Source organism: Podospora bellae-mahoneyi, chromosome 7 (assembly GCF_035222275.1).
Source record: "Podospora bellae-mahoneyi strain CBS 112042 chromosome 7, whole genome shotgun sequence".
NCBI lineage: Eukaryota > Fungi > Ascomycota > Sordariomycetes > Sordariales > Podosporaceae > Podospora > Podospora bellae-mahoneyi.
In genome coordinates, this window is record NC_085886.1 from 2144984 (window position 1) to 2169384 (window position 24401).

The following is a 24401-nucleotide window of genomic DNA, read 5'->3' on the forward strand; positions in this document are numbered from 1 at the left end:
AATCGACTTAACACACAGCTCATCAACCCTGAACAATACACAACCAAACTCAATTTCCCGTAGAGTCTTTTATTCCCAATCATCGCACACTTCTCCCAATGCGCTCAATACGCCCCCTCCTCACCCACCACCTCCGCCTCCGTCCACCACCACGGCTCCCTCATCTTCTCACACCTCACGACCAAAAACCATACTCTTCCTCCCCTTTACCACCACCACCATTGATAAACCCCGAATCCTACCTCGCCTCCGCCCGCCAAAAGTTTGTCTCTCAACCCCCCAAAATCATCTCAGCAACCCTCACCCGCTCAAAAGCAGACCAGCTCACCCTCGCCCTCGAAGACGCCAACCCCGCCTTTCGCCAATCGCACGGTGAATTCGAGGACGGTGACCCGCTTCCTCAGGGGTATCACATGGTTTACTTTGAACCTAAGATGTCGTCTTACCAGCCGATGGCTGACGGGACAGACCCGTATCATTTCCCGGGGCGGCCTTTCGCAAGAAGGATGTGGGTTGGGGGGGAGGTAAATTTTGAGAGGGAGTACATGGGGTGTATGTTGCTGGGTGAAGGGGGGAAGGAAACAAAGGCGGAGTGTAGGGAGTGGGTTGAGAGTGAGGGGGTGGAGGTGAAGGGGGGGAAGGTTTTTGTCGAGGTGGGGAGGGAGTATTTTGCTCTGACAGGGGAAGAAAAAGTGAAGGTGCTGACAGAGAAGAGGAGGCTGGTGTTTTTGAGGCCGTTGGAGGAGGAGCTGGCGCGGCAGGTTGAGAGACTGAGACTGGGTGACAAGAAGGCCGTGGAGAGGAAAAAGATCAAGGTTCCTTGGAGACCGTTTTTTTCCTTTTCTCTTAGGCCGGATGCCCAGTTTTTGTCGTTGTTTTCTGTCTTGACGAGCAATGCTCATCGGATTCATCTTGATAGCAAGTATGCGAGGGTGGAGGAGGGGTATAAGGATGTGCTGGTTCATGGGCCTTTGACGCTGGTGTTGATGTTGGAGGGTCTTGCGTCTTATTTGCACAAGAGTGGAAAGGAGAAGAGGAGGTGGATAAAGAGTATGAGCTATAGGAACTTGGCGCCGCTGTTTAAGGGGGATGAGGTGAGGGTTTGTGGTGCTTTGGCCAAGAGTCAAGGGGGCGGGGAAGGGGAGGAGGAGTGGGTGGTTTGGATTGAGGATTTCGAGGGGGGGTTGGCGGTCAAGGGGAGTGCTACTGTTGTTGGTAGGCAGGTGGTGGGGCCGTGATAGACAACACAGTGCTACAAATTATAATGTGTGAAACCTGTGCCTTGATGTATCCTTGATTTCATGCTAATAGTAATAACAGACCATGTCTTGCTCTCTTTTCAACCCGTTGTATCCGTGTCATGTAATATGTAAGTGATAATACCAAAATATAAAAACAAACAAATCATCAAAGTGAAAACCACCGCCCTCGTTCATGATTGTACATCCCAACTTCCCTCTCTTACACAAGACACCTCACTACCTCCGCGGACTCACAGCCCGTTCCCACGCCCCCTCAAAACTCCCCTGCGAACCTTGCCCAACGACAACAACACTCTCATCACCACCCCCCACAACGGTTGACCCTTCCAACCCAGGTGATCTGACCTCCTCCCTCACAAGACCACTTACGCCACCCCCAGCGACGGTCTCATTTCTCCTCTGCTGCTCCCTCTGCAGCACCTCCAACTCCTCATCCTGCGCGATCTCCGCTTGCCAATTGGAAGAATACACCACCGCAGCAAAACCCTCCAAATCTCTCACCTGCTCCATCGCCTGCAAGTACCGGTTCGGCATCCCATTCCCGATATCGTGCGCCTGCCTCGTAAGCACGGAGAGGATCTTGGGAAGAAGCACCGCTCTTGACGTGAAGCCGGACATGTCCTCTGTTATGGTTGACACACCCACCACATCCTTGGCCAGCTGCCCCTTGAGAGTATCAAAGCCCGCGTCGAGGATCTGAGTTAGAACGCTGGAGAAGGTGGGGGAGTCGATCAAGTCGGCTGTCTCATCCAACAACCGGCGTAATTGGACCGAGGTAGGGGTGATGTCTTCCCCAGTTGGGGATGGGGACGGGGAGGAGTCATCCAAGATGCCTGATTCGCGAAGGACGAAATCCTCAAGCTTTTCGGGAGGGAGGAGGAACCTGAGCCAAGCTGTGCCCATTCCTGAGGAGGGAGAGGAGCCTTCCACAAGGGTTCTGACGTTGGAGGTGAGTTGGAGGAAGTTATCGATTGTAACGGTGTCGCGGGGGGAGAGGTGGCCAAAGACCTGGCGGACGGCAGTCTCTACACGCTGCATGACGTCTACCCAGCCGCGGTTGAGAAGCCACCAGGAGAAGGTGAGGTAGCGGCGGTTGACTTCAAAGTCGGAACCATAATAGTGCTCGGGATTGTTGCCGTCGTCGTCGTTGTTTTCGAGGGAGATGGTTTGCTGGGCGGAGCCGGTGGCGAGGGAGACGACCGAGGAGAGGTAGGAGCGGCGGCCGAGGAGGTTGAGTTGAATGCGGGTTAGCATGGTTAAGAGGGAGAGCGTGTAGAGGAGGGTGTAGGCTCGGGTGATGGCTGGAGAGACAGGGGGGAGTTAGTATTGGGGGTTGGAATAGGGGTGGGCAAGGGGGCGTACAGCTGATGGTGAGATCATTCCAGAGTTGCCTTTTGGTCTTTTTTGGTTTGGGGGGTACTGAAAGGGCATCGCCTTCTTGGGCACCGTCGACAGGGACATTGCCGTCCCCTGAGATGGCAGCTGCTATGGAGGTTGGGACGGCAAGCTGACTTGTTTGTAAGCCGGCGTCACTCGTGACGCTGACGCTGAACATGCTCCTTCCATCGTCATCTGTCTCTGCGGAAAGGCTGGGTGGACTTGTTGATCCGATGCTCTTCGTCCTGGCTAAGGCAGAGCCTTTCATCTGTTGGATTTCATATGTGATTCTCTCTGTGTTCATCGCCTCGAGGATGTTTGTCGTGGCGGTAGGTAGGAGGGCGAGGACGGTGAAGGTGCAGTCCTCTTGGTTTTGTTCGAATCGTCGTCGCAGACTGCACAGACAGATAGCATCAGCATTGGGGTGTTCATCAAGGAGGCAGAGAGAAGGCATACTTCTCCTTGGCGATGCGATCGCTGCTCATGCGCTCGCGTGCATCCTGGAGCTTGCCCAAGACATAATTGGTGACAACATAGCCGGCGCCGATAACACCAGCACCGATGGCGAGAGGTGTTCGGTTGCGGCGGAACCACCGCTTCGTGGCGGCCAACATGGCAGAGTTTTGGGGGATTCGAGCTCGATCACAGCTCCTCCTTAGAATCAGGAGACGGCTACCTTATGCATGTGGTTGACGGGATGCACGTCTACACTACTGGGGGCGCGACACCAGCTGCTCTGGGCCTCCAATCGCGCTGAGCGAACCTCGGCTCTGCGGTTCTGATAGGGCTGATACCGTGATCCGGGGTAGGAAATCTGGAGTCAACCCTAACCCTTTAACACTCTGCAACTACCCCACGCCCAGCCCAAGGGGGCCCCTTCTTCGCAATCCACCGCCGCTTCCGTTTCGCTGATGGCCAACGTCACAGTTTGCTCGCCACGGACTGCCCCTGCCCCTCACCCGTAGCGTTGTCCGCTATCGTTTAAAATGTTACTTTTGCTACCCCTCCACTCCCTCGCTCAATGACACCACAACCACCACCACCACTACCACCACAGCTGTCTGGATAACATCACCACCTTTTCACTATCAGCATCAGTCATATCAGCAAATATCAGCAACCATGAACGCGGAGGGTCCGCCCGAGTTTCTGCTCGAAGCATTCGCCGACCCTAACACGGTGCGGGATGTTGTTCGCGGTAGGCTTCCCCTATTCACCCCTGTCTGCCCCTCCATCCTCTGATTGTCCTGCTCTATAGGTATTCTGCACACCATATTCTTTATGCGTTTCTTCCAGTCCATCCAGGCTGCCACAGCCACACGCGACTGTCTCGGGATCGACCTCGCCTACGTTCCCGACTCCGCAATCGAGACGCTGATCGACCAGCGCGCAACATCACTCGCACGACAACTAGACGCTGAGCGCCCATCAGGAGGAGGTGGCCGCGGTCAGATCACTGTTCAGTTCTTTGAGAAGAAGCGTCGTAAGGGGACCTGGTTCGGGGCCGACGATGAGCTCTGCTGGGAGAGGTGGACCATCAAAATTACCGTCGCTGAACCCAAGACGGAGAGTGGTATGTTGATTTGACCTTTACTTTTTGTCCATTTTGTATCACCGAACACTAACTCACCCTCTTCGAAATATAGACCGTGCTAAGGTCCGGAAAGCAACCGAAACCACGCTCCGCTCTACCGTCTTCAAGATCATGACCTATGTGACCGGCCACATGGACCACATCCCTCCCATCACCGAATCCAACGTCAACCCCTTCCCGTATCGCATTTACATTGGTAATCCTCCAAGTAATCAGCAATCACCATCATCGCAACAAAAGGCTGCCACGGCTGCTGCTGGAGTCGGAGCTAGAGTCGACGCTGTAGCGGGTGGCTGGGCAAAGAAGATGGGGATCTATTAGGAGGATTTCCTCAGCAGTGATGCAGTCACAAAGGTGGTTGATATCGCAAAGGATATTGGTGACAAGGTTGCTGCCGCTACGAAGGAAGTTGAAAAGAAATTTGACGTTTACCTGGCACAGTTGGAGGAAGAGGCCAGGAGGGCCGAGATGGAAGAGGTGAGGAGAAATGAGGAGTGGTTGCTAGTGGCTGAGGAGAGTCGGAAGAGGAATATGGAGCCGGCTGGTCATGGTGGCGTCGAGGAAAAAAATCTACCCAAGGACAAAAAGCACGATCACCAGCAGCCCCCCAAGAAAGATGATCAGTATGAGGAGATTCTCTAGGATGTGGACGGCCTTGAAGAGGAACCACCCGAAAGCAGCTGTTCGAGTTCGGAATCGTCTGTGTGTTCCTCAACAATACTGCTGTCCGGATCGCAGGAACTTGATCCAGTAACAATGGGGCAAATCCTCCCTAAGAAAAAGGACACAGACCCATCGGAGCGGGACATGGTCGGTAGTTGGGAAGAGCAAAAGCTGCATGGTGTTTTCAGGGATCAGAAGAACTGCAAGGAATAAACGGGACAGGCGTTTGCTAATTAAAAAAGGACGGGAAACGGGCGTTTGGATTTGGTCATTATGTTTCAACGCTGCATTTGTAACACAGCACGGAAGGGAGAACAGCAGGTTCATGGTGGCTTTCGACAGTCAGAGGTGGGTATCACGCGCAACATGGCGGATTACAGCGAGTCTAGGGATACAACTGAAGGCGCTAGTCATGGGTAGTTATAGATTTTCTTATCAGGTAGGTACTAGGTTCATCGAGATACCCCTTTTTTTCTTGACTCTTTCTCTGCGAGGAGAGGATACACAATACAATTACTTTCTAATGTTGCGTCTTGGTTCTCTATTTTGTCTCAGTGTTGACTCTGAATTATGCCTGTCAGCTGGCTGGGTTTCGGCATGCGGTTGGCAGCGGTGTGGACTGTTGTCTGATCCTTTTTACGTTTGATGTGGCAGAGAGCTTTTTCAAGACCGTTCGTGACGATGGTAGGCGGTGCAGAGGGCGCTGCATTGTTTTTTTTTTTTGATGGGTTTGAGAGAGGTTGAGGACGGCATTCGGGATGGTCGCGGTGATGACCTGGATGAACAAGAGGGAGGAGGCGGGGCAATGGGGGAGGAGGATACGGCTAACACAGATGACCCGGAGGTGAGGAAGGGTAGGGCAGGCGGGCTGGTTTTGGGTTGGTTCTCTATGTTCATTCCGGTGCTTAGAGTAGTAGGTACTTCATGTCAAAGCAATTGAGCCGTTTTCTCTCGTCCAACAACTTTCAATGGCAAGAGTCTTTTCCATCAGCGGAACCCCATCCTGTTTGGGAGGAGCAGGGCGCTACCAAAGCGCGGAGTCAGAGGTTAATATAGGCAAAGATAGGGAAAGCGAACCTGAGACTGAATGGGGTGGTTGGATATCAGTTCTTATATATTTCACTCTCATGATCGGTTAGGTGCCAGCTATCTTGCAGACTGGACAGGTCGTCAGTTGCCAATGATCTACCTCATTCATCATCTCTTGTTCTTCAGGGGCGGAAAGAGGTGCAGGGTTAGGGTTTTGGCAGTCTCTCGAAAATACCCCTGAACCCCCTGAAAAATAAAGCGCTGTTGGCCCATCAACTCCACTGATCCATTCTCAGCATCTCAAGTTGAACATGTCATCACAGCGATTATCAAAGCTCTGTACAGAATGCAATCTGGTTTGTCCCTCAATCATTCACGGCCATCAGCCGCGCGATAATCAGTGCTTGTGTTTGTGTTCCTCCTCCTCCTCGTCCGCAGGGTCCATGTTGACAGCAGGCCAGTTGGCAAAAGTAGTCTCCCCGATTGTAACCTTGCCCGTAGTGATGGGCGCCGAGCCATTCTTGTACTGCTCATACGTCTCGTATACAGACACGCTATGAACAGCACCCTTTGTGAGGGAAAGGCCTGCCGATTCGAGGAGGACGCGGTTGGTGTCATTGTCAAGGGGCCTGTGGAGTAGTTAGACTTCTGCCAGCATTTGTTTTCCGAAAGGAGGGACCAAGGTAGACTTACAAAGGCTGGATGCTGTTCTCAAACACATCGTCCAACACCGCAACTATCCCCTTCCTTAATTGCTCATCGCTCAGATCGGACTCCAGGTCAAGAGTCACCCGCTCGTGGCTGATCTGTGCGTTGGGAGAGGCTTTCAGCACGTGATCGAGGTGCACCTCGTTCTTGTTACCGTACAGGTAGAACGGCATCTTGTCCGGGTATGTCGTCTCTAAGGCGGCGTAAGACATGGACTCCTTGACTATGACCCTGATGTTGCTTAGCTCGATGTTGTCCTTGAGCGGCGGTGCGCCCGGCGGGGGTATCTCCACGTCCAGGCGCCATTTGGTGCTGCTGCCTGGTTTGAGCAGGTTCTCCAGAGTCTCTTTCTCCATGTTGGCAAGTGTGTAAACCACGCCTGGGTTCTCGCTGCGCAGCTTCTTGTAGTACTCCACCACATCCGGGGGGAGATCGCCCGTGATGACCAGTTGCCAGCGGTGGTTGGCCATGTTGAACATGGGGATGTGTGTGAGGTAGATCTCATCCACGCCTTGCATGACGAAGCCATGAACATCAGGACTGAGCTTGTTACGCTTGATGCAGCGTTTGATCCCTTCGAGCGCGACTGCCCTGAAGTCCTTGACTATAGTCTTCATAAAGTCTGGACTCGTGGGCCAGGGGCTCATTGTGACATTGACGAGGAATCGAAGGTCGCCCCGGGCCAAGTTGATACCGTCGTCGAGTCCCAGGCGGGTCTTGAAAGTACGAAGGCATCTGCCATAAGCCTCTTCACCGAATACAGATGAGGTCAGGAATAGGGGGCGCGCTGCCACAACATCCTTGTCGGACGAGACGGAAAGCTGTGAGAAGATCCACTGGTTGAGATAGTTCGCTTCTCCCTTCATATCATGAACCGTTAGTCCACCATTCGCTGTATGTGGAGAGCGACAGTAAACTTACCACATCCTGATTGATGTCGTCCCCAATCTTGAAGTTGCACGCAAACGCATTGATCATGAGGTCGCCAGCCAGCTCACATAAAAGCTTCCATGTCTTCTTGTCCTCGAAGAGCTCTTCGTTGGTCCGGTTCAAGATCTTGTTTCTGATCAGCTCCTTCTGGGCTTCAATAGCCTCCGGTGACTCGCCTGCCTTCTCCGCCGGAAGACGAATGAGAGGAACAACGACGAGGGATTTCTTGAGTGACTCATGTTCGGGGTCAGGTTCCCCCTGTGTCTCATCTGCGCCGGATTCAGATTCTGGGGACGGAGCCATGGTGGCCCAATAACAGTACAGCTAATCCCATATCTGATTAGAGACCCCGGCGACCAGCAACTTCAAGCTGGAGGGAGTGTTCTGAACGTACCTTTGTGCAGGAGAAAACAGCCTCACCCAGCAATCTGCCATAACCATCATTGTGCAGACCTATCGTTTTGTGCGTCAACCATGCAGCAGTCGCTGCTGCACCTGGCTTGCTGCCCTCCACACCGTAAACACCCATGCTTTCCAAAGCATCACCTTGATGGAAAACAATAGGGCTGGTCCAGGTAACGAGGTATCTCATACGCTGGTCACGGTAGCAGAGCCCGCCCGCGGGATAATTGATGTAACCAGACCTTCCCATCGTGTCAGAAACTCTGAAATCGACATATGCGGGGAAACACTCACTTGTGCGGGTCGATAGTGATGCTCTCGGTGTGGCGGAGGTTCCGAAGCTGCTTCACAGTATATGGCTGCAAGGGCATAGCGGGTACATACGGAAGGAAACCGTCTTGGTCCCCCCGCTCCCTGAGCGTGGCAGCAAAATAGCCTCCCCAGGCGGCATCGCAGTGAATGGCGAAGGAGACGCCTTCGTCCCTTTCCAACTCGTCGCGAATCTTGACAATCTCAGCCACGGGGTCGCAGGCACCGTGCTCAGTAGAGCCGATGATGGCTACCACGCCATAGATTGGGATCTTGGCGTCAACACATTCCTTCAGGCGCTTTCGAAGGTCGTTGGTGTCCATGCGAGCCTCTTCGTCTACATCGACGTCGATAAAGTTGATCGAGCCAATACCAGAGATAGCTACATGTGCAACGGTCAGTGTTAGAAGGAAAAGAGACCAACGTCGTTCTCAAAGGGCAAGAGAAACTCACCTCCGCCCTTGGGCCAGGAATAATGCTTGGTAGCACTGATCAAGAACTTCCCAGGTTCAAACCCATACTTTTGCTCAATCACGCTCTTTCCGGTGGTCTGAATGAGGTAGGGTTTGAGAGCAGCCTGCAAGAAAGTTGAAGAGATGGAGTACTGCTCAGCCAGAGTTGACGGTATCTCAAGGATGGTGGAGGGCTTGAGATTCAGCAGCTCCCAGGTGGACAACTCTGTGAATAGCTTGGCGTCCCCTGTGCTGGTTTTAACTTCGAACGCACCAGCAAGAAAATTCAGGGATCCTTCTTCAATTGCTCGTTTGAGAGAGAAGGGATAAAACTTGAGGTTGCGGACTAGAGGAGACTGTTAGGCACCTTCCCTGTGAATTCAGGGAACAGGGACATTCATACTCGCCCAGATAGCCTCAAGGTTAGCGACGGATCCATCCTGAAGACAACAAAGCGTCAGTAATTCACGGCAATACAGTGTAGCACGGTTCTAGATATAACTCACACAAGTGATGTGGCCCCAGGAATCTGTTCCATATCCCAACATTCTTGCAAGCTCCTGTCCGACCTCTCTCTCCAGTTTGGTCGTGTGTGGGCTAGCCTCAGTGGCCACATTGTTGGGATTGTACATCATGGCCGTCATGTCTGTATATTATCAGTAGTCACTTCGGTCAACAGAGAGAACAACAAGTCTATCCACATACAGCCAACAATGCTGGAAAGGGCAACATCCATATTCATATGAGCATTGTATCTGGGAGACCAAAACGGCACCGACTTTGCGGCCAACTCGAGGGAAAGTTTATCGACATCAGATGTCAAAGTCTTGATGCTGTTTTGGTAGTCTTCCAGTTCCTTCATCCCTTCGGTGATGAACTCGGGGTCTCCGGCATAGAGCGTCTTTCTGGCCTGGGCTTGATGGTTGAGGACGGTGCCAAAGAGATCGTGAAGGACCTGGAAATTCTCGGCCCTGGGGCCCAAGAACCAGGAACTGACCAAAGCATGCTGGGTTATGTTGTCGTCGTCCGCCATGGTCAAGGGCTGTGTGATGATGGGATGATCAGGTAGGATGGATGCTGTGAAGTAAGGTACAGGACAGAAAGGAATGTGTGAGATTCTGGTCTTGAGCTGGCTGGAAATGGTGCCTCTTCTTATACCAGCGTAGTTCAGCATGCTGCCACTCGGCATCTGGGCCGTTCACGTCAACCCGGCTTTTCTCATGGAAGCATACTTGCCAATCGACTGATGGATCCGCACACCCGCAGCTGTTGTATTCTCTTTCCAAGGTCTGATTTCCCATCCAGGCAAGCGCGGGGCGAGTCAAAAGGCTTCATGGGCGAGAACAACGCCAAGACGGGGTTGATCAGCCACGAACACTTTGATCTGTCATTGCCAGTCAGGTTAGCAGAGGTAGCAATGTCATGGAGTTCCGAGTAGATACCCAGCTGAAATACAACCCACCGCTACCTAGCGGATGTGGGCTTGCATAGCTTCGAGGAGCTTGGTCTGCCATAGAGCGACTGGAAAACCTGGAAATGTACTCTGGGCTATCCCAAGTTTCCAGATAGGAAGTCACCGCTGGCACTAGTAGCCCTTCAGGCAGCTGAGTGATGCATGTTTCCATCTGGCTGCAGCCGGAGTTCTAGACCTAGGAGTGCGGAGAATAACTGGGGCAACTGACAACCTCAGCTAGCCACCTTAACCTCGTCACTTCCACAGCTAGCCATCCACACTTATCACCACCACTAAAGCCTCCATTCCCATGCAGCTGTCCTATAAGCGGACCGCACCGCTCTGCACGTCGATCCACTGCCGTCATATATTGGAGAAGATCAAGACCGACCGACTTGTCGATTGGCGTCAACAAGTATGATACCAAAGAGATCAATGACCTCTTCGGCTACGTCAGGGACGTCGAGATCGCATATCTTCTGAAGCAGATTGGCGACAAAGGGGCCATCGTCAATGCGGTTCTTGATTCTTGCTACTCGGGCGGACCCGTGATGGCGACGGCACTCGAGGATCCGACCACATCCTACTCAGTAGAGAGGTACATAGAGGCCGAATGTTGTAATGAAAGGGTTGGTCCTGGGCTGTGTTCTGCCAAAATAGTTTCTCAAGTTAAAAGTCGACTCCCATATGTCAAAGTAGATCCGAAACTTACTAGAATAGAACCAACCAGATCTATCAGTCTCCTCTTACAAAATGAGAAAAAAACAGCTGAAACATATCACATCACATTCAACATCATCAAGTGGAAAAGCCAAGTACTGTACATCTACCAAAAAGGCAGACTCTTCTTTTGACGACTCCATGGTATCTCGAATAAAAATTCCAGAAGAAGCTTCCTGTTACCCCTTCACACGCGCACTGCTTGGTGAAGGCAGACCGTAAAATAGGCCATGAGCAAATGAACACACACCTTGTTGAAGATGGCGATGCTCTCAGGCCCCTCTCTTCTTCTCCTCTTCTCTCATTCTTCTTTCTTTCCCGAAAGAAACAAAACCCACCCAACACCGAACCGAATGAATCTCCTCTTTTTTTCTTTCACCCATAACAAAAAAAAAAAAAAACGCCGTGTTGAGAATGGCGAAACCCGTTCCACCCCTCACCAATAATGTATGCTAATATGCTGTTGAACCAACCCATCCGGATTTTCCCCTTGCCCACAAAACGCCTTGTTGAGAATGGCGCTTTTCCATTGAGGTATCATCTAATCATCACCCAAATCTTTTTTTGAACCCGTTAGAGACCCCCAAAATGCTAATGCTGTTGAAAAAAATCCGGAAAAAAGCATATTACACCATCAAAGCGATGGCGTGTACATGAAAAATATTAGGTAGGCGTTTAAGCCTTGTTGGCGTACTTCTCACGGAAGTACTTGGCAGCGTTGACCATGTGGGTGAGGGCACCCTTGACCTCGTCCCACTTGCGGGTCTTGAGACCGCAGTCGGGGTTGATCCAGAGCTGCTCGGGGCGGAGGAACTCGAGCATCTCCTCAATGCGCTGCTTGAACTCTTCCTCGGCGGGAACACGGGGGGAGTGGATGTCGTAGACACCCGGGCCGATGTGGCGGGGATAGGCCTCGTCAATGAAGACCTTGAGGAGCTTGGCATCCGACTTGGAGTTCTCAATGGAGAGGACATCGGCATCGAGGGCAGCGATGGCGTGGAAGAAGTCCTGGAACTCGGAGTAGCAGAAGTGAGAGTGGATCTGGGTAGAGTCCTCAACACCGGCGGTGGCGAGCTTGAAGCTGTTGACGGCCCACTCGAGGTAGGCGTCACGCTCAGAGCCCTTGCGGAGGGGAAGACCCTCACGGAGGGCAGGCTCATCGACCTGGATGACGTAGATGCCGTTGGCCTCGAGATCGACAACCTCGTCACGGAGGGCCAGAGCAAGTTGCTGGCACTGAACGGACTGGTGGACATCGACACGGGGGAAAGACCACCGCAAGCAGGTGACGGGGCCAGTAAGCATGCCCTTCATGGGCTTCTTGGAGATGGAGGCGGCATACTTGGACTCCTTGACGGTCATGGGAGCCGGGCGAGAGATGTCACCAACGATGATAGGGGGACGGACGCAACGAGAGCCATAAGACTGGACCCAGGCGTGGGTGGTGAAGACGTAGCCGTTGAGGCGCTCACCGAAGTACTGGACCATGTCGTTGCGCTCGGGCTCACCGTGGACATAGACATCGAGGTCAAGCTCGTCTTGGATGGAGACGGCGAGGTCAATCTCCTTCTTGATGAAGTTATCGTACTCCTCGGCGGAGATCTCACCCTTGGTGAACTTGTTGCGCTGGACGCGAATCTCGCTGGTCTGGGGGAAGGAACCAATGGTGGTGGTGGGGAAGAGGGGAAGGCTGAGGTGCTTCTTCTGCTGAGCATAGCGGGTGTCGAAACCGGACTTGCGGTTGTGCTGCTCAGGGGTGACGGCAGCCTGGCGCTCCTTGACCTTGGGGTCGTTGGTGCGGGTGGACTCGGCACGAGCCTTGATGGCGGCGGCGTTGGCATCGAGCTCAGCGCGGACAGCCTCGGGGTTGGTGACAGCCTTGGCAAGGATGGCAACCTCCTTGACCTTCTCGGAAGCGAAAGAGAACCACTCATAGACATCAGTGGGGAGCTTCTTCTCGCTGGCGAGGGTATGGGGGGTATGGAGGAGAGAGCTGGAGGTGGCAACGATGACACGGTCCTCGCCGAGGGCCTTGATGGCGGTCTGGAGGAGGTCGAGCGACTTGGCGAAGTCGTTCTTCCAGATGTTTCTGCCGTCAACGACACCGGCAGAGAGGATCTGAGAGGGGCCGAGCTGCTTGATCACAGGCTCGAGCTGCTCGGGGTTGCGGACAAGGTCGACGTGGATACCCTTGGCGGCAGAGAAAGCGGGGAGGACGTCAAAGTTGTGGACGATGTCACCGAAGTAGGTGGCAACGACGAGGGAGGGGATGGCATCACCAGCAGCGGCGAAAGCCTCATAGGCGGGCTTGAAAGCAGCCTTGACCTCAGGGGCAAGATCGAAGACGAGGGTGGGCTCGTCAATCTGGACGTTCTCGGCGCCGGCGGCCTTGAGGGCCTTCAGGAGCTCGACGTAGACGGGGACGAGCTTGTCAAGGAGAGAGATGGGATTGACGGAAGAGCCACGGTCAGCCTTGCCGAGGGCAAGGAAAGAGACGGGGCCGACAAGGACGGGTCTGGTGATGATGCCAGCCTCCTTAGCCTCGAGGAACTCGCGGACGGGCTTGGGGTTCTCGGCAAGGGAGAAGGTCTGGTTGTCCTGGAGGGTAGGCTTGACGTAGTGGTAGTTGGAGTCAAACCACTTGACCATCTCGAGGGCGGGGACATCGACACCGCCCTTCTGGTGGCCACGGCCCATGGCGAAGTACTCATCGAGAGGGGAGAGCTTCTGCTTGGTGTAGCGTTCGGGAACGGCCTGTTGGGAGAGGTGGGTCAGCAAACAAGCCCGAGAGCAATTGACCGAGAGAGAAGCTTACATTGAAGAACTGGATGTGGTCAAGGACGTGATCATAGTGAGCGAAGTCGTTGGAGGGGATGATGTCGACACCGGCATCCTTCTGGATCTTCCAGTGGGCGAGACGGAGTCTCTTGCCCTCCTCGAGGAGAGCCTCCTGGGAGATCTTGTCGGCCCAGTAAGCCTCGTTGGCCTTCTTGAGGTCACGAAGGACGCCCATACGGCTGTAGGAAAGATATCGAGTTAGCAACCTTATCAGTGCCCAAAGCCGTCAGAGGAAGGAGTAATTGAAGCTTACGGGAAACCCAGCACGGATGATTGAACCATCTTGATGGCTGTGAGGTGTATCTGGGATTTGAAGAGGGAGATGGTGTTGTTGTTGGTTCACAGTGACCTGTTCCTTGAGCCTGGCTGGAGTGACAGACGCAAAGAGGGAGTGTGAAAAGTGGGATGAGGAGAGAAGGAGAGAAAGAAGGGTTGACTTGAGCGGGGGAAGAAAGAAATAAGTAGTGCCCAGAGGGGAATGGAACCGAACGAGTCGACCTGCAGGAGGGGGGGCAATTTTGAGTTACTCGGGCAGGGGCCAGCCTCAGCACTGGAGTGACTGGCAGTGTCAACGGGGCCGTAATCGGTGGGGGTTCCCACCGCTTGTTCGGAGCCCGACCGCCTTTGGATGGAGGATGGATGGACTGGAGACATCAAAGTGATGAAGTCCATGTCTCAGGTTCTTCTGCCCCTCCCGTTTCTTGCAGCATTGGCATCGCAGCTCAGGGTCTAGACTAGCTATCGAGAGCTCCCATAGAGAACTTGCTTGCATGGGGATTGGGCATTGGGAGGTTCGGCACTCAGGTCTCGGGGCTCACTAATGGTGGGGCAGCAAAGACGGAGGATGGAAAGCTTCAATCAACAATTCGGGGTCTTCGGGGCTTTGCTGTTAGCTAGGTTCGGAGTAGTCGTCACCACGGGACAGACAGCTTCAGGTCACTGAGTGACGGATCGACACCACCACACGGTAAGCTGGAGCTCAGGTACACTCCGTTTCTGTGTGACCTGGAGTACCCTGCTTGGGACCCCCGTTTACAAGTGAACGCTATCGATGGTGCAAATGATGTGACCCAAGGCCCGAGTCGACCGGGTTTTTCTCGCAGCCAGTCAATCTTTGACGCTCCGCGAACCGGGCTCCAGCAGAGTGGCCATATGCAGATTAGACCGATGTATTGTCACCGACAACGCTCCGGGTCGCGGGGTGTTTTAGTGAGGGGGCAGAGAAAAAAAAAATAAGGTAGGTACGGAGTACAACCTTTGTGTTGGAGAGGTACATAACCCACCGTTCCGTCCCCTCGGACGCCCCTGCCCTGGGCTCTTCAAAGGGATGGCATTCCTCCAGTCTTTCACGTCGAGAATGACACCGGCCAACAATACTATTCTAGACAATCGGAGGTGAGTGAATTGTTCAACAGCAAGACAAGAGTCGATCCCGGTTCAGTGACAGATGCGGGGCCGGAGTAAGCAGCTCAAAAAGCCAGGTTGACCCCCGCCCCCTCCACAATTTCGGTGCTGCAGGTGTGAGGTGAGGGGTGCCTCAGGCTGGTCAGAGCGTTGAAAAGCCAAAAATGCACCGAAAGTACGGAATGAGAAAATGTCTCCGCCGGCTTTCTTGTCGATAACAGTTTGAACTCGATATGCGCATACCGCATTGGTGGATATGCATCACCTCGGTATTATGTATCTATCAGAGCTAATTACTTTGGTACGATGAACTCAGCCACACTCATGATGGAGCTTGGTCGTTCGAGTGACTTTCGACGCGCGTGGCTTGCACAGTGCAAGGCTTTGGCTCTTCGTCATCATCCCAACTGGAACTTGTCAAGTGCCAAACCTCCATTGGCAGCTCCGCTTGCTCATTTCACAGAGCTAATCTCATTAATTACTGCTTTTGATTGATTGATCTTTCCTTGATACATATCTGTCTCTCTCTCCCTCTTTGCAACAATCGCAGCCAACTGGCGACGGCCTGTTGTTTTGCCCTGCGATTACCGTGTTACCCCTTTTCCATCTGTCGTAATCCCGCAGTCTCATCGTCAACCTTGTCGTCGTCGTCGTCTCCGTTCCCGTAGCCGCTCCCGATCGAACCGACGCGGTCATCGCTCGACGACATCATGTACTCGAATCCCAACTCGTTCCTGGGCGGGAACAGCCAACGCCCAGGGCAACCGCAGTATGGCAATCAGTTTGGCGCAGGAGCTGGTCAACCACAACTGCAACAGCCAGGTCCATTTGCTCCTCAACCGACTGGCTTCGGTCAACAGCCGGCCCTGCAGCAACAGTACACTGGATATCCAGGCCTGCAGGTCCCTCAACCTACTGGCCAACTTCAGCCTCAGTTTACAGGCTTTGGTCAAGTTCCCCAGCAAAATGTTGGAGCAGCGGCACCCCCTATGCCGGCTATGCCTCAGCAGTTCCAGCAACAGTTTCAACAGCAACAGCAGCAGTTCCAGCAACAACCACAACAGACATCGAGCCCCTTCGGCGCCGCCCCGAGCCAGCAGCCTCCTGCTTCGGCTTTGGCCCCCCCCGCTCCCCCCATGAAGCCCCAGCCGACCGGTTTCCACGAGATGGCTGCCTCCTTCCAGACTGCTGGAGGCTCGAAATTGACAGCCAGTGCTCCGAGAAAGACCAACAAGATTCCCAACATCCGCCTCTCATTCATCACCGCACAAGACCAAGCCAAGTTTGAGACGCTGTTCAAGTCTGCTGTGGGGGATGGACAGACCACCATGACTGGCGAGAAGGCCAGGGATCTTCTCTTGCGTTCAAGACTGGATGGAGACTCCCTGTCTCATATTTGGTGAGTCTGGTGCTTGTTGGCGCATATACGTATCAAATCAATACTGACAGCTTGACTTAGGACGTTGGCTGATACCACGAGATCGGGACAGTTGCATTTCCCCGAATTTGCTCTCGCCATGTATCTCTGCAATCTCAAGCTTACCGGAAAGACTCTCCCCGAACACCTTCCTGAGAACATCAAGAACGAGGTGTCAAGTATGGTAGATATCATCAACTTCAGCGTTGCGGAGGAGGCTGCCAATGCCTCTGATTCGGGAATCAGGCAGAACACCGCCACTCCTCCTGTTATCCAGCACCCTCAGCCGCAGCCATCGAACTCTCAACTTCTCCAGGCGCAAATGACGGGATTTCCTAGTCAACAAACCGGATTTTTGGGTGCTCAGCCAACGGGGATGCCCCAGGCGACAGGTTATACTGGTCCCCGGCCGCCCATGCCTCCAATGCCCACCGGTTTTGGTTCGTCATTGACCCCGAACGCTGGTCCGGGCGGGATGGTTGCACCTCTGAATGCCCAGCCTACTGGTATTCCTGGCCAGTGGGGTCTTGTGAATACGCCAGCAACGGGTCTCCCTCTCATTGACGCCCTCCAGGCTCGCATGATGCCCCAGCAAGGCCGTGAGCAGCAGACATATACCACCGCCGGTCTGCAAGGAAACGCGGTCATTCCCTGGGCTATCACCAAAGACGAGAAGACCAGATACGATAGTCTTTTCCGTGCCTGGGACGGCCTTCACAAGGGCTATATCTCTGGTGATCAAGCGATTGAAATCTTGGGCCAGAGTGGTTTGGAGAAGCCCGATCTCGAACGTGTGTGGACATTGGCAGATAATGGAAACAAGGGCCGCCTCGATATGGATGAATTTGCTGTGGCAATGCACTTGATTTATCGCAAACTGAACGGGTATCCTGTTCCCAACCAGTTGCCTCCCGAGCTTGTTCCTCCATCAACCAGGAACTTCAACCAGTCCATTGGTATGGTAAAGAACATGCTTCACCAGGAATCCGAGTATCGCAAAAATTCTGGCGCTGCCTTGCTGCCTCAGAAGACCGGTGTCAGTTACCTCAAAGGCCACTCCTTCAAGGGAGCCGGAGCTGGCTTTGGCAACCGCAAGGATGCCACGGTCTTCAAGAACAACGACGAAGAGGTGGGCTATCGTTCGAGCGCCCGACGTAGGGTTGGCAACAACTCGCCTCGTCCAGAGTCGCCAGCTTCCATCAACTCTAGTGAGGAGCTCAGTATTGAGCAGCTCCGCAAGAAAATCAAGGAGAAGCAAGTCTTGCTCGATGCTATGGATTTTGCTGACGAGAAGCATGCGGAGGAGGATGACATTCTTGACAGGCGTGACCGCCGCGAAGCTGACGAGCTTTACAGGCGCATCAGGAGAATTCAGGAGGATATCGATAACCACCCAGACGCTTCTCTCATCAGCGCTGACTCAGATGCTGAGAGGAGAGCATTGAAGCGCCAGCTGCAAAACCTGACTGACAAGATCCCAGATCTGGCGTCCCAGGTTAGGAAAACTGAGAAGGCGATTGCTGATGCTAGGCTGGAACTGTTCCGTCTCAGGGATGCCAAGGCTCACCCATCCAGCGCTGCGACCATCATTGGCACTGGTCCGGGCGGTACCGTCACCGAATCCGACAGGCTCAAGGCTCGGGCCAAGGCTATGATGCAGCAGCGCACTGCAGCCCTTACAGGAAAGAAGATCGAAGTCAGCAACGACGATCTGGACGCCCCCAAGCGACTCGAGGAGGAGAGCATCAAGATCCGAACCGAGAAGGAGAACAATGAGCGGATGGTCCGCGATGTGGAAGACAGTGTTCGCGAGTTTGCCAAGGGCATTGAGGACAATATGAAAGAGGGTGCTCAGGATTCTACTACCGAGCATGAGAAGCGTCGCTGGGAAGATGGTCTGGGCGTGGAGGATGAGGTCAGGGATTTCATCTACGACCTCCAGCGATCTAGCCGTGCTGCTCGCATCAGATCACAGGACCGTCAGGGCGGGCGTCAACCTACCCAGGAACCCACCAGGGCTGAGGCACCACCATCTGCTCGCTCTGTGAGCCCTGCAGTCTCTCGCACATCGACTCCAAGTGTCCCAGCTGCAGGCGGTGGCTCGTACTCTTCCTACAAGACACCGGAGGAGCGGGCCGCTTTTATCAAGCAGCAGGCCGAGCAGCGCATGGCGGAGCGTCTCGCTGCCTTGGGCATTAAGGCTCCCATCAAGCCCGGCGAGACTGCGGCCCAGCGGATGGAGCGTGAGCGGGCTGAGCGAGCCGCCAAGCTGCGACAGGCCGAGGAGGAAGATGCCCGTCGCGAGGCTGAGAGACAAGCAAGAATTGCTGAAGAAACTGGGGCCCCCGCGCCAGCCGCCCAAGCCGCTGTTCCAAAGCCAGAGGGCAAGAAGCCACCTCCGCCCCCTAGCCGAAAGACCCCCAAGGTTGACGACAGGCGGGCCGAGGAGGAGGCCGCAGCGAAGAAGGCGGAGGAGGGACGTCTTGAGCGCGAGCGTGGCGAGCAGGAGCGTCAGACTCGGGAACTTGAGTAAGTGTTGAACCAGATTGGTTTGTTTACAATTCTTACTAACGCCATTCTAGGGAACGCGCAAAGGATCAGGAAGACGAGCTGGCCAAGGAGCGTGCCGAGGCCGATGCCCGTTTGAAAGCACTTGAAGAGCAAGTCCGCCAAGGCAAGCTCAAGAAGGAAGAGGAGAAGCGCAAGAAAAAGGCAGCGATGGCTGAGGCAAAGGAGCAAGAAGCCAAGCTTGCCCAGCGCCGTGCTGAGATTGAAGCCGCCCGCAAGCGGGAAGAAGAGCTTCGCAAGCAGCTTGAGGCTCTGGATGTCGAGGACAGCTCATCTGACGATGAAGGCCCTGAGCAGATTACCCCTCAGGCCTCGACACCTACCTTGGGCGGCAGCCAAGTGGGCGGTAGCCAGGAGCTCGAGCCTGCCCCGCCTACCCCGGTGCCGGCTCCCGTGCAGTCTCCTCCCCAGATTGTCACCTCTAGCCCCGCCGAGACGGAGAGCCGCAATCCCTATTTCAGAATGAGAGCACAGGCCGCCGAGACAACTCCGGCGCCGCCAGCACCCCCAGCTCCTGTTGCTCCCCCGCCGCCTCCACAGCCAGATGTTTCGACCAACCCCTTCCACCGCATGACACAGGCGGCCGCGGCCCCTGCTCCATCCGGCCCGGTCTCTAGGAAGCGTCCCGAAGATGACGGATGGGGATCCGACAAGGAGGACGACGACGAGGATTCGGATGACGACAGACCGGGACAGGGCGCTGCTCACCTCGCCTCGATCTTGTTCGGCACCATGGCGCCCCCTCGGCCGCTGTCGGCTACGGGCGACAAGTCTGCCGCTGCGTCTCCTCCGGTGATCTCACCTGTTGCTTCGCCTCCTCCGGCTATCCCTAGCCCTACTGCTGCGGGAGCCCCCCCGGCACCACCCCCGCCTCCGCCCATGCCCGGGATGGGTGCGCCGCCTCCGCCGCCACCTCCTCCCCCGATGCCCGGGTCTGGGGCACCGACTTCTCCTCCTCCGCCTCCACCTCCCGCTCCAGGTGGCGCGCCTCCCCCTCCCCCTCCTCCTCCGCCGCCGGGAGGAGCGCCTGCGCCTGCTGCTCCTGCGGGTGGTAGGCCGGCGGCGTTCTTGGGGGAGATTCAAGCTGGAAGGGCTCTCAGGAAGACGCAGACCAAGGACAAGAGCGGGGCTGCTGTTGCGGGACGGGTGCTGGATTAATGATGGGGGTTTCTTACAAGGGCTGTTACACCCGAGGTTTTTTTGCTTGCGGCGGCTGGAGGGAAAATGGTTTCTGGGGGTATAGGGGGGAGGTTGGGGTTACTGTTGTGGCGAGTACCTAATATCGGGATTTGTGCATGTGTCTGTGGATGGTTGTGCGGCTACCACTCGGCCGGCATGTTGTGCGAGGGTGGTGGTCCAGCCATCATTTTGTTGTTTCTGAGGGGAGTACAACATGATGGGGTGTGGGGATGGGGGTGAAAGTGGGAAGGGTGGCGTGTAGTGAAGCTCTGGTATGGTAGGGGGGGGGGGGAGTATATGGTGGGTCAGCTAGCTAGCTTTTTTCTTAGGTTTTTGAGAATGAAAACTGTTTTTCTATATTGGAGTATTAGCAACCGTCATGGCCTTTCCAAAACAGGCAGAATTATGTGACAATGGTATATCAAATTATGGCCACATTTGCGGTTCCTTAGCTTTCATTCCCGAGGGGCTCCGGGGTGTTTGGGTTGGGTTCAATTGAAGGGGGGGCGATCGGAATTTTGTTGAGATGGATGATGGGTTGCCGAATTATGGGGTTACGGGGGGGAAGAATGGGAGCTGGGTAACTACGAATATTGAAATGGAGAGGGCTGGGGAGTAAGTAAATTGATGATGGTTCAAGAACGGATAAGGGAAGCTAGTTATCTGTATATCGAGCTGGCGGTTGCTTGTTCAGCTGAGGAAAGACATGGTTTGTCTGTGTTCAAGTGGTGTGTATGTTGTTACTCAGGGAGGATGAGACCAGGCATGGGGGCTGTTAGTTTCATGCGGACAGGATGCAGTGCTCAAGGTTTGAGTGAGATGGGGTTTGAGGTTGAGACATTAGATCTGCTTTGTGCGAGGTTGTTGCTTTTGGGGGTGGTGGTTGACTGGTTGCTTCAACGGCATTCCAGTTTGGATCCCTTTTTTCGTCCTGAAGGGAGGATGCCCCCCCATCTCAGTTGAGCCTCGCACCTGCCTGGCGCGAACCCTGAGGGTTTGCCTCACTAACTGGTGGATATTCACCTTATGGTTGCCGGCAGATTCTGAGCACGATATACAGATATCTTTCTCGGACGTCAAGGCTGCTGGGTGTCTGGTCAGTGATTCTGAAGATCATTGTCCTGTCTCTAGCTTCTTGAGCGCTTGGGAACTGGTACCCGCAGTGGGCTCTCGCCTAGTAAATCAGGGGGAACTTGTGATTAATGGGCTGCGGTGCGGTGCGGTCGTGAGGGCTACGCTTCGTCGGACATGATAGTGAAGCGGGCGGACTGTGGATATCTTCTTCGTTGAGGCATACGAACTGGCAAATGGAAGAGGTTCTCGGTTTACCCGTGCCGCTTTTTTCGCCGTTTTGCGTGCTTGCCTGCCAGAGATAGATGGGCTTCATCTTCATCGGGTGGGACTTCATTGATGGCGGTTGCGGAAGTCCATTTTGGTGGATAGTTCTCCTCGTCATCAGGCAAGTTGGCAAGTCCTTCGGCAACGAGTCTGTCCTCCTTTCTCCTCGGAGGGCATTCTTGCTGGCTCAAGGTCGGAAAGAGGTATCCGTAGTTGCCTTGGGCTTTCTCTCCTTCATAAACCTAGATCATGGGGCTTATCAACGGTGGATCTCTGTTCCATGAGTTGGCAAACCTTGAGCAAATCACTTTCTCTCTTGCTTAGAAGATACTCCGCGATATCTCTGTATAGACCTTTTGCTCTTCTCGTTCACCCTCTCCTATCCCCAATGGATGGGAAACCACGGTTGTTGATTACAGTAGACCATTATGGTGGATATCTCGACACTCTCCCATATTATAAGGCTTATTACTCGGTGGGACCTCCTCCCCTCCCTTTATGTGAGCTGGCAAGCTCCTGACAAATTACCTTTTCTTTCCCAAGAGACGTTTCTTGTCACTTGCATTTCTTGCGTGCTTCCTTCGTTGGGTCTCTTTGCCCCCATCTCACATGGACCTCCTTCCTCCCCCCCTTTCAGTGTTTGTGAGCTGGCAACCTCCCAGCAAGTCAATCCCCTCCCCCCTTTTTTCCTTTTTTTTTCGGTCAAACTCCCCCCTTTGATAGGTTAAATTGAGATAAATGTGGATATCGGGTCGTTGATTCGTAGGGCGTTGTCCTATCATGTCCTGAAGCCGTTGATTTGCAGCAACAAAGTTAAGGTAGGTCATGCACAAGCGAGAGAGAGAGAGTTGTGTCTTGTAAGGCAGACAGCCGTTTGGTGTAAAGATATCAAAAAATCCAGGAGGTTGGGAAGGGAGGGAGTGTTGGGCAAAGGGGTGTGTGGGTGTGTGTGGTGGCGGCGGCTCAAGAAGTTAGGTGCCAATTGCGTTACTTCGTTTCTTTGCTTGTGTGCTGATTGTCTTTGCATACACATGGGCTTTCTTACATGAAAGTTGAGCTTGAGGGGGAGTGGTTGATTGGTTGGATGGGTGAGCGAGCGGGAAGGATTTACTTGCCCTGTCGAGGGATGATGATGATGATGATGATGATGATGATGATGATGATGATGATGATAAAGAGGAGATAACAAACTTCAATCCCTAGATCTTGAGATCAGACACACACAAAGAATATGGGGTGATGGAAGATGCAAGCGAAAATGGGCCGAGATGGAAATGGATCCCTTGACCTGCAAGAGGCGTATAGCTGCAGATGGGGAATATGCAGATGTAGTGGATGTCTGTCTGTCTGTTCGTTCTACTCTACATTGGACAGATACCTTACCTTAACCGCCCGCCGGCTCGTCTGAGGGACAAGCAGCAAAACGTCAAAGTGTGAAACGCACTTATGCAGTCGGTTTGGGAGGAGGGAGATATCCTTCGGACTTTCTACTACAGTGATAGCTATCAAGCAGTATTTTGTTTGCCGACTTGTACATGTCACCTGGATGTCAACGAGGCTCGAGAGCCATGCGAGCACACAGACTCGAGGGAGCAACGATGGGCCCAGGGATGGTGGAATCGTCAAGGGAAAAATCCAACGGTCGGTCGCAGAAGAGGCAAAGGAAGAGACGCTGATGTGTTGGCTCGATCCAAGGTGTGGTTCAGGGTGTGATCGGGACACGGATGGAATTCCTTCGGGGATATAAATGGATATAATCCTTATAGGGTTTTGCAGGCACGGGGATCACACGGTTCGCTTCTTCTGCTTCTTCAGGTTCCCATCCTTGTCTTCCTCCGGCTCTTGAACCCGTAGAGCAGATATGGTAACGCGTGGTGGGGAATGGTGGAGGAGGGGTTCAGCTGGTGTGGACTGGACATCGAAATAAAATAAATAAATTCCTGTGAATTGGCCGTGAATGTGTGAAGCGGTGGTGTGAGCTGGGCTTTGCCGGGATCTTGATTACCGCCAGTATAGTCCGGGTTAGTGCCCTGTTTGAAGTTGAGTCACGCCTTGGGAAGCCATCACTATTAGTGCCAGCTACCCAGTTTTGAGAAGGATACAGTATCTCTGGCACCCTCGGCTCGGTACATACATTCCACAAGAGATCTAGTAAATATCTGATAGTCCTGAAAATTTGCTGGGCCGGATCGCGAGAGGAGGAGATGGTTCACGATCTGGTGGATCGGTAAAATGATCAAAAAGAGGAACCTCGGGCAGCCGGCCCCATCGTATGTGCATCATGTTTACTAACGCTGGACTTGCCGATGCGATGCCGATATCTGGTGGATCCAGATGACACTTCCTTGACTGTATGTATCGAAACGAGCTACGAACTTGGTCGATACGGAGGCATGAGCTGGCCAATGATGTCATTTGCGACTATTCAACGTCCACCATTCCAGACGAGTACGCACTGATTCAAATGCCGGCGTCGAGATGGCGTGAAGCTGGTGCGGTCCGCAGAGTTGGGACCACGGAGAAAGATGGTGAGCAGATGGTGCCAGAGACGGCGAGAGGGTGCCGTTGAACGTTGGAGGGGAAGGTCGAGACGACGACCTGGTGTATGAAGTCGCTGCTGTCCTGGCCTGTCGTTGGTACGTCAGGGCAGTTGGGTTGAGGTTGATAGATCTGGCCCTCGACCTCGTTCCATGTCGGAAGCACTGCGACTCGAGATCCGACCGAGGGCTGCGATTGGTTGAGGGGCAAGATATGCGCG

The 24401-nt window shown here is 54.0% G+C and overlaps 6 protein-coding genes across 6 annotated transcripts; 3 read left to right on the plus strand and 3 right to left on the minus strand.

Moving 5' to 3' along the window:
• Positions 1–98: 98 nt before the first annotated feature.
• On the plus strand, positions 99–1238 carry QC761_708075 (uncharacterized protein; the record flags this gene model as incomplete). The annotated part of the gene is made up of 1 exon (XM_062882357.1): positions 99–1238. The coding sequence occupies one exon, from the start codon at positions 99–101 to the stop codon at positions 1236–1238; it is 1140 nt and encodes a 379-aa protein (XP_062728404.1).
• Positions 1239–1266: 28 nt separating this feature from the next.
• On the minus strand, positions 1267–3411 carry PEX3 (peroxin). The gene is made up of 3 exons (XM_062882358.1): positions 3096–3411; positions 2625–3034; positions 1267–2563 (listed from the first exon to the last, which is right to left on the minus strand). The coding sequence occupies exons 1-3, from the start codon at positions 3251–3253 to the stop codon at positions 1479–1481; spliced, it is 1653 nt and encodes a 550-aa protein (XP_062728405.1). The 5' UTR covers positions 3254–3411; the 3' UTR covers positions 1267–1478.
• A 123-nt stretch (positions 3412–3534) lies between these two features.
• QC761_708090 (uncharacterized protein) lies at positions 3535–5425 on the plus strand. The gene is made up of 3 exons (XM_062882359.1): positions 3535–3837; positions 3898–4212; positions 4286–5425. Exons 1-3 carry the CDS (start codon positions 3762–3764, stop codon positions 4552–4554), a joined length of 660 nt encoding a protein of 219 aa, XP_062728406.1. The 5' UTR covers positions 3535–3761; the 3' UTR covers positions 4555–5425.
• Positions 5426–5998: 573 nt separating this feature from the next.
• On the minus strand, positions 5999–9915 carry QC761_708110 (uncharacterized protein; the record flags this gene model as incomplete). The annotated part of the gene is made up of 9 exons (XM_062882360.1): positions 5999–6554; positions 6619–7493; positions 7555–7887; positions 7958–8207; positions 8260–8656; positions 8728–9072; positions 9130–9166; positions 9233–9372; positions 9432–9915. 9 exons carry the CDS (start codon positions 9913–9915, stop codon positions 6323–6325), a joined length of 3093 nt encoding a protein of 1030 aa, XP_062728407.1. The 3' UTR covers positions 5999–6322.
• A 1659-nt stretch (positions 9916–11574) lies between these two features.
• Positions 11575–14640, minus strand: MET6 (methionine-synthesizing 5-methyltetrahydropteroyltriglutamate--homocysteine methyltransferase; the record flags this gene model as incomplete). The annotated part of the gene is made up of 3 exons (XM_062882361.1): positions 13991–14640; positions 13715–13916; positions 11575–13653 (listed from the first exon to the last, which is right to left on the minus strand). The coding sequence occupies exons 1-3, from the start codon at positions 14017–14019 to the stop codon at positions 11575–11577; spliced, it is 2310 nt and encodes a 769-aa protein (XP_062728408.1). The 5' UTR covers positions 14020–14640.
• A 499-nt stretch (positions 14641–15139) lies between these two features.
• PAN1 (actin organization and endocytosis protein) lies at positions 15140–20588 on the plus strand. Its single transcript, XM_062882362.1, has 3 exons — positions 15140–16540; positions 16601–19087; positions 19141–20588. The coding sequence occupies exons 1-3, from the start codon at positions 15852–15854 to the stop codon at positions 20282–20284; spliced, it is 4320 nt and encodes a 1439-aa protein (XP_062728409.1). The 5' UTR covers positions 15140–15851; the 3' UTR covers positions 20285–20588.
• The last annotated feature ends 3813 nt before the right edge of the window (positions 20589–24401 follow it).